At 43.3% G+C, this 9,551-nt stretch overlaps 1 protein-coding gene across 7 annotated transcripts in view; it reads left to right on the top strand.

Moving 5' to 3' along the window:
* Positions 1–454: 454 nt before the first annotated feature.
* LOC120996676 (nicotinamide N-methyltransferase-like) overlaps positions 455–9,551 on the top strand; it is a 40,796-nt gene continuing 31,699 nt past the window's right edge. For all 7 annotated transcript variants that reach the window (XR_005777847.1, XR_005777844.1, XR_005777843.1 and 4 more), the window contains exons 1-2: positions 455–490; positions 575–782. Coding sequence is in view for 4 of the 7 variants with exons in the window: in XM_040426786.1 (XP_040282720.1) it covers positions 632–782 (151 nt within the window). In the remaining 3 variants the exon portion in view is untranslated. The remainder of the gene's footprint in view (positions 491–574; positions 783–9,551) is intronic.

The following is a 9,551-nucleotide window of genomic DNA, read 5'->3' as shown; positions in this document are numbered from 1 at the left end:
CGCACGGGCACTGAGTCCTAACATTTGTGTGAATGGACCCTTAGATGAATAAAATACAATTTCTACTGAATCTTTTCCCACAAAACTATATATCAATCTGCTCAGCACCTCCCGCTCTATACCATGCTGCCTGCAGATTGCATTGTATTTATCATGGTGACAGGTTGCCTTTAAGTCTTCTTATGATAATGGAAAGGCTAGACAAAAACTATAAAATAAAGACAATCCTCTTAAAGAAGTTGTCCCAAGAAGAATATTCTACAGTTTTTAAACCAGCTCCTGGATCTGAATACTTTTGTAATTGCAGGTAATTAAAAAATTTGTATAGTCACCGAGCTATTCAATAAAATATATCTGTTCAGCGCCACCTGCTGTTTGTTTTTCTTCTTATTTCTTTTTTAGTGCAGCAGATAAGACACTCCCCTTGAGCTTTCAGCTTGATATAAATCTAACAGAACAATCAATGGGGAGATCTCTGGTTCCATGTGAGGTACAGGGCTGGTTCTCTTTTTGATAGAAAGTGATTGTCATCTACTATTCGATGTCTGATTTCCATTTTTTTTTTTACAATCAGGTCTAATTCTGAAACATCTAACAGAGAATCTGAGGACAATCCTGAGGAGAGAACATCATGACCGCCCCCCATACCTCTGCGCAAGCCTACATTGATAACTTTAACGCCAGGGATTACTTACAGACATCCTATGCTCCCGGAAAAGGAATCCTTTTTGGAGAATGGATCGAATTTGCAACACGAAATCTACATGAAACTTTCACCACAGGTAACTAATTCAGTCATTTCAATTCATTGAAAAGCTTCAGTTATGAGATTTATAATTTACTGCAGTTATTTTTTAGTTTGTCGAGTAAAAAATGTGTTTTGCTTGTTCTTTTCTAAATGTACAGAGGTTTTCCAGGCCAAAGCATTTCTCATCTAGCTCCTGGACTGGTAGGTGATAAGTGTTATACGGTAGGGAGTCTGACCACTAGGAACCCCAATCACTGGAACAGGTGGTTCTTGTCCCTCAAATCCTCAAGTCAGTCAGCGGAGCCTATAAATGGAGCCTATGACCTTGATAAAAACAGATCAGCACAATGCTAGATGTGAGAGATTTGGACCTGTATCAACCAACACCAGTAATAAACCTACAGCTCGATGTCAGTAATAAACCTACAGGTGATTAATCACTATAGCTGTAAACTAATGATATAGCATAAAACGTGTTAAAGAGGGCACTCTCTAGTGTGATTCTACTGGCAAGGGGAAGAATGGTGGCTGCAAAAGGTGGATTTGAGGCAGACACCACCATTCTTCTCCTTGCCAGGACAATCACACTAGAGAGTTAACACGTTTTATTCTATTTCATTAGTTTACAGCTATAGTGATTAATCACCTGTACCTTGCTGCTTTCCTTGCTTGCTCATCCCTATACCTGTTTTGACACAGATTGACTACTTGGTGATTCCTTTTTACCTTTAATGAGCTGCTTATCCAGCGAATTACAGTAACCAACAAGAACTGAAGTCCTGGGGCCAATAGAATACCACGACACACAAAACTGTCTGCTGTAGGTGAAGAGTGCAGTCCATTATAGTTCTTTCTGTAGGTATCATAGAACCAGGCATATTGTAGATCTAAACTGGGGCTCATAGCTCTCAGATTTGGTGCAGATTAGAACCACTTCTTGTCCCCCTCCCCAATGATTCACTTTTGCATATACCTGTACAATTACTGTTAAGAAGACATGAGGCAGTGAGTGAAACAGGAAAATGAATACAGGGGACTCCTGAGATGGGACTTACCTTTTTAATTTAGGGCAGCACATTTTATTAACAAGTATTCTTTAATAAATGCATGTTTTAAAAAAAAATCCAAAAATAATCTAAGGCTGGGTTAAAGGCTTGTCCACCATTTTTATATTGATAGCCATTAATATCAAATTGTTGGGGCTCCAACATCTCTCATGCCTGTCAATTTGCTAATAACTCCCAGTGTCAGAACCTCAAAGGTCTGTCCATTGTGAAGTGGAGCTGGTAACTGCAGCACTGCTCCCATTCACTTCAGTGATGGCAGCACTACACCTACCAGCGGGGGGGAGTCAGACTCCCGCTGATATGATAATCAGTAGGTTGCCTAGCAATATCAAAATTCTGGGCAATGCCTTTAGGGCAACGTACATTTCCACTTGAGTACATGCTGAGGCTTGGAAACCAACTAATTGACCCGCACGATTCCTTCCTTGTTCCCAAGATAATGTAAGCAGCAAGAAATGTTTCAACATCTCCCTTTATTTCTCTAGGTAGCAGACGAGGTACAACCAACATCAGCAGTGTGCCTCAAACTCAGTGTCGTCAGTACCTTGTGAGATGAGCTGGAACATGTACAAAACGCACTCTGCTTTATATAAATATATTGCTCATTAAACACCATAGATACATGAGGGGTGAGGCCAGACTTGTTAGTCTACCTCTTACAACATCAGTATGGTTCTCTGAATGATCTTATAAGAACACCGCTCACAGACTTTGAATTATGAGAAAATCGAAGATGTCTTCTTACTGCATCTATGGTCTTTAATGAGAAAACTATATAAAACATAGATTTAAATGCAATAAGCAATTCATGTGTATTTTTATATGGACATTATCTGAGGATTTGTGTGGAGCAGAGTCATTGCTTCTTAGATCTATTTAGTCTCCATCCCACATACCCATGTGATAAGCAGAATTTTCAGTGCATATACACTCACCTAAAGAATTATTAGGAACACCTGTTCTATTTCTCATTAATGCTATTATCTAGTCAACCAATCACATGGCAGTTGCTTCAATGCATTTAGGGGGGTGGTCCTGGTCAAGACAATCTCCTGAACTCCAAACTGAATGTCAGAATGGGAAAGAAAGGTGATTTAAGCAATTTTGAGCGTGGCATGGTTGTTGGTGCCAGACGGTCCGGTCTAAGTATTTCACAATCTGCTCAGTTACTGGGATTTTCACGCACAACCATTTTTTAGGGTTTACAAAGAATGGTGTGAAAAGGGAAGAAACACCCAGTATGCGGCAGTCCTGTGGGCAAAAATGCCTTGTGGATGCTAGAGGTCAGAGGAGAATGGGCCGACTGATTCAAGCTGATAGAAGAGCATCGTTGACTGAAATAACCACTCGTTACAACCGAGGTATGCAGCAAAGCATTTGTGAAGCTACAACACGCACAACCTTGAGGCGGATGGGCTACAACAGCAGAAGACCCCACCGGGTACCACTCATCTCCACTACAAATAGGAAAAAGAGGCTACAATTTGCACGAGCTCACCAAAATTGGACTGTTGAAGACTGGAAAAATGTTGCCTGGTCTGATGAGTCTTGATTTCTGTTGAGACATTCAAATGGTAGAGTCCGAATTTGGCGTAAACAGAATGAGAACATGTATCCATCCTCTGATGGCTACTTCCAGCAGGATAATGCACCATGTCACAAAGCTCAAATCATTTCAAATTGGTTTCTTGAACATGACAATGAGTTCACTGTACTAAAATGGCCCCCACAGTCACAAGATCTCAACCCAATAGAGCATCTTTGGGATGTGGTGGAACGGGAGCTTCGTGCCCTGGATGTGCATCCCTCAAATCTCCATCAACTGCAAGATGCTATCCTATCAATATGGGCCAACATTTCTAAAGAATGCTATCAGCACCTTGTTGAATCGATGCCACGTAGAATTAAGGCAGTTCTGAGGGCAAAAGGGGGTTAGTATTGTGTTCCTAATAATTCTTTAGGTGAGTGTGTATCAATATATAAATATATATATATATATATATATATATACATACAGTACAGACCAAAAGTTTGGACACACCTTCTCATTCAAAGAGTTTTCTTTATTTTCATGACTATGAAGGCATCAAAACTATGAATTAACACATGTGGAATTATATACATAACAAACAAGTGTGAAACAACTAAAAATATGTCATATTCTAGGTTCTTCAAAGTAGCCACCTTTTGCTTTGATTACTGCTTTGCATACTCTTGGCATTCTCTTGATGAGCTTCAAGATGTAGTCCCCTGAAATGGTCTTCCAACAGTCTTGAAGGAGTTCCCAGAGATGCTTAGCACTTGTTGGCTTTTTTGCCTTCACTCTGCAGTCCAGCTCACCCCAAACCATCTTGATTGGGTTCAGGTCCGGTGACTGTGGAGGCCAGGTCATCTGGCGCAGCACATCATCACTCTCCTTCATGGTCAAATAGCCCTTACTTTCAAAGTTTTCCAAATTTTTCGGCTGACTGACTGACCTTCATTTCTTAAAGTAATGATGGCCACTCGTTTTTCTTTACTTAGCTGCTTTTTTCTTGCCATAATACAAATTCTAACAGTCTATTCAGTAGGACTATCAGCTGTGTAGCCACCTGACTTCTCCTCAACGCAACTGATGGTCCCAACCCCATTTATAAGGCAAGAAATCCCACTTATTAAACCTCACAGGGCACACCTGTGAAGTGAAAACCATTTCAGGGGACTACCTCTTGAAGCTCATCAAGAGAATGCCAAGAGTGTGCAAAGCAGTAATCAAAGCAAAAGGTGGCTACTTTGAAGAACCTAGAATATGACATATTTTCAGTTGTTTCACACTTGTTTGTTATGTATATAATTCCACATGTGTTAATTCATAGTTTTTTGATGCCTTCAGTGTGAATCTATAATTTTCATAGTCATGAAAATAAAGAAAACTCTTTGAATGAGAAGGTGTGTCCAAACTTTTGGTCTGTACTGTATATATATATATATATATATATATATATTATTCAGAAATACAGCTCTATCACAGTAAATCATGTGTTACATGGGCACAACCATGTTGGCATCCAGGGGTGTAGCTATAGGCAGGGCTGTCTTTAACGCGGGGCAAAAGAGGCAGCTGCCCCCGGGGCAAAAGAGGCAGTTGCTCCCGGGGGGCCCCTGCGTCTTATGGGCAAATACTAATGAGTCGCTTCCTTTATGGCAGCGCTCATTAGGACCGGGAAGCGGTGAAGGCTTTATGCTCACCGCTTCCTGGTCCTTGGCTGTCAGCTGTGCAGGGCTGCACACAACGCGAGGCTTTCTGTGACGTCACGCTGTGCGCAGCCTTCACAGCACAGCCGATAGAAGGGGGATGCAGATCACACTGGAGGAGAGGAGCGGTGGCGTCCAGGAGCAGGAAAGGTAAGTGTTTTTATTTTATTTTATATTTATGAGGCTGATGGACACTTCTGGGGGCTGGTGATAGGCACTGGAGGCTGCTATAAGGCTACTGGGGTCTTCTATAAGGCTACTGGGGGCTGCTATGAGGCTACTGGGGGCTGCTGTGAGGCTACTGGGGGCTGCTATGAGGCTACTGGGGACTGCTATGAGGCTACTGGGGGCTGCTATGAGGCTACTGGGGGCTGCTATAAGGTGACTTGTGGCTGCTATGAGGCTACTGGGGGCTGCTATAAGGCTACTGGGGGCTGCTATGAGGTTAATGGGGGCTGCTATGAGGTTAATGGGGGCTGCTATGAGGCTACTGGAGGCTGTTATAAGGCTATTGGTGGCTGCTATAAGGCTACTGGGGGCTGCTATGAGGCCATTGGGGCTGCTATTAGGCTACTGGGGGCTGCTATAAGGCTACTGGAGGCTGCTATAAGGCTAATGGGGGATGCTATGAGGCTACTGGGAGCGTGATTGCATGCTAGGGTGTGGGAAGGCGGGATACAGGGGGCCCAAGTAAATTCTTGGCAATAAGTTGTGTGGGTGCTTACCCGTCTAATATCATGCAAGGTGCTCTAGGTCTATCTGGCTCACCCAGCCAGTGACAGGGTTACGTAAAGATAAGTTAAGAGTTTAGACTGGCACACTAATACCTGGGATTCAGTGAAAAGCAAAAGAGCAAGGAGCAGAGATAATTGTATAAAATCTAATTTATTGGTCTAAAAAATTGATATAAAAAATTGATATAAAAAATTGCTACAGTATTCCGGACTGGAGCATATATAAAGAAATAGGAAAAAAAAAAAAATAATGGTGAATAGTACAGTAGTCCGGATGGAACTTCTGTTTATTTTTCCATATTTCTTTATATATGCTCCAGTCCGGAATACTGTAGCAATATTTTATATCAATTTTTTATATCAAATTTTTAGACCAATAAATTAGATTTTATACAATTATCTCCGCTCCTTGCTCTTTTGCTTTTCACTGAATCCCAGATATTAGTGTGCCAAGTAATTTCTTGCCCAGGGTCCAATCAATATTAAAGACGGCACTGGCTATAGGGGGTGCAGAGGTAGCAGTCGATACCGGGCCTAGGAGCCTAAGAGGGCCAAAAGACTCTTGTGCCACATAAGAAAAAACTGGTATTCTAGAAAGTGCATGCTGGTGACGGTCAAGTTACACCTCTGGCTAGAGGGAAGGGGTTAGGTCAAGAATTTGTCATGGGGAAGGGGAGGGGGGATTGCTGTTTTAACTTTTGCCTCAGGCAGCACGAAGGTTATGTGTTTCCCTGCCCCTGGCCACAAAGCACTGAGGGAAGGGGGGGCCCAAGCTGGAGTCTTACCCAGGGCCCTGTTGGCATCCATGGCATACCTTCAGTGGAGGCAGATAACATGACAGCTATGAGGCCTGTTGTAGAAGGGGGCTCAGCACAGAACTGCTTCCCGACAGTCATATGTTTTTTTCACCACTGTAACCACCACTAGGGTGAGCTCCTTGCACTGAGATTTCTCATGGCTCCAATTTTCCACAGATTTTTTTTTTTACCTTGCTCTGTATAACACGCTGAACTTGATGGAAGGATGTCAGCCTTACATACTATGGGGGTCATTTACTATACTGAAATAAGCCTAATAGACATAGGAAGACCATTTCCTCAGGGCTCCGCTAGCTGAGGGGAATAAAAACAAAGAACAATCCATAAACTCTATCATAAAAAATAAATAAACTGTTCTATTTGATGTGTGCTCGAGCAGGGGGGTTTCTAGGGTCTCAAAAGATCTGGGGCCCAACCCCAATGCATATGGCCAAGTTGATGCCTCCCCCCCTTCCTGCCCTCACTAGCATTAAAGATATTTTACCTGCTTCACTTGCTGCATTGACACTACATACAGGAATATACAGCAGCACATATCTCTTACATCCAGTGCCTCCCAGGTGACGTCTCCTCTGATGTCGATCTTCTCTGTCATCATCTTCTCCAATCGGCTCAGACAACTTCTTTTAGCCATGCCCCGTCAGGCAAACATCTTAGCTTCCTCACTTTTCTATCATCATCCCCCAACCTGGAGTCCCAACTGAGTTGTCCTGCTGCTCGCTGTGCTCAGCAATGTCCCCAAATACTATCCTGAAAAATAATAGTGCCATACAGATAGTCCCACCCACCCACCCATAGTAACAGTGCTCCTCAAATTCCCACCAATAGTAATTCCCTTTTAGAATGCCCTCATTAGTACTACTGCCCCCGACAGTGATAATGCTCCATAAGAGTGCCTCCATTCAGAGAAGAGTCCTCCAGTATTAAAAATTTTCCCACAGAGCCCGCAGTAGAAATAAGGCCCCATATTGTGCCCACCCTGGTAATAAAGCTCCCTATACCCCCCTCAGTAGTAACCAGGCCCCCTATAGTGCCCTCTGTAGAAATAAGGCTGATCCTCTTATAGAGCCCTCTTTAGTAATCAGGACCCCTATAATGTCCCCTGTATTTATAATGCTCTCTGTAGTAGCAGCAGTATTTAAAGCCGCAGTATTTATAATTTCTATCAGACATTGGGATCATATCCTAGTGATATGCCCCTAATATTGAGATGGGAATAACCCTTTATTTACTGTATGGGGGCACTACGGGAGAATAAGCACAACTACTGTGTGTGGGCACTAATGTGCCATAACTACTGTGTGGGAGCACGGAGGGAGCATTACTTCTGAATGGGGGCACTATGGGGCTAGGAGGGATTAGGAGTATGCAGCTGCTCACTGGGTGGAGTTAGACGTGTGGCTTATTGTAACAAAAGTGCCATTGTCCCTCCTTGGGTTTTTCAAAAGTTGGGAGGTATGCTTCAGTGAGCTCCTCTCAGTGTCCTGTACAGTGTGAGAGGCTATGTGTCCCCTCGCTAAGTTCCCGTCAGTGTCCTATAGATTGTGAGAGGCTCTTATTGATATTCTCCTAGTGTTCTGTACAATGTGAGGGTCTGAATGTCCCGGTATTAAGAGCCTGTCAGTGTCCTGCACAGTGAGGAGATGATGAGCGTCCCCTCCTTGAGATCCTAAGGATAGCTCATCAATACCTTTGCATTGCACAACCCCTTTAAGTGAGTACACTAGCTGTATCATTTTCATTGCCAAGAAGAAAAGCAGAGATGGTGATCATATTTGTTTAAGTGAGCCAAACAGACATTTAGTAAAGAGATATGAGCTGAAGTATGGTATACCATGATCCCAGCAGATACTATAATGGGAGTAACTGTATGGTGTGGCGTTCGTAGGAACGCTCGTTATTGGTGATCTGCCTGGGTAAAAGTGCCACTGATTACCTGATGAACAAGCCAATGCTTGTTCATCGGGCAATTACAACTTTTATGCCTGCTAAAAAATCATCATTCGCCAGGAGAAGATGACACTGTATAACCACGCTCTGCTGCCACCAAATAATGATTCTGCATGGGGACAAGCAATTGCATTAGGGATTGTTCCTCCCCATACTGTGGAAGAGATTGCTGCATGCAGATTCCCAACAATCGGAAGGCTCATCTGCCAGGTTAATATAGCCCTTAAAGGGTTTCTGTCACCCCACTAAAGTCTTTTTTTTTTTTGGGCTAGTTAAATTCCTTATACTGCGATATATGAAAATATAATGGTCTTACTTACTTTGCTTCAGCAGTTTCTTATAAAAACGAACTTTTATAATATGTAAATTAGGTCTCTACCAGCAAGTAGGGCGTCTACTTGCTGGTAGCCGCCGCAAAAAACCGCCCCCTCGTCGTGTTGATTGACAGGGCCAGCCGCGATCTCCTCCTCCGGCCAGCCCTGTCGGCATTTCAAAAATCGTGCTCCTGTGTTCATTCGGCGCAGGCGCTCTGAGATAAGGAGGCTCGCCTCCTCAGAACTCCCTCAGTGCGCCTGCGCCGATGACGTCTTCTATTTCGGTGATGTCATCGGCGCAGGCGCACTGAGGGAGTTCTGAGGAGGCGAGTCTCCTCATCTCAGAGCGCCTGCGCCGAATGAACACAGGCGCACGATTTTTGAAATGCTGACAGGGCCGGCCGGAGGAGGAGATCGCGGCTGGCCCTGTCAATCAACACGACGAGGGGGCGGTTTTTTGCGGCGGCTACCAGCAAGTAGACGCCCTACTTGCTGGTAGAGACCTAATTTACATATTATAAAAGTTCGTTTTTATAAGAAACTGCTGAAGCAAAGTAAGTAAGACCATTATATTTTCATATATCGCAGTATAAGGAATTTAACTAGCCCAAAAAAAATAAATGACTTTAGTGGGGTGACAGAAGCTCTTTAATGTCATATCATCAAAACAACCAGAAAATGGTCTT

This window comes from Bufo bufo, chromosome 1 (genome assembly GCF_905171765.1).
Source record: "Bufo bufo chromosome 1, aBufBuf1.1, whole genome shotgun sequence".
NCBI classification, from domain to species: Eukaryota; Metazoa; Chordata; class Amphibia; order Anura; family Bufonidae; genus Bufo; species Bufo bufo.
This window is presented reverse-complemented; position numbering and strand designations above follow the sequence as displayed.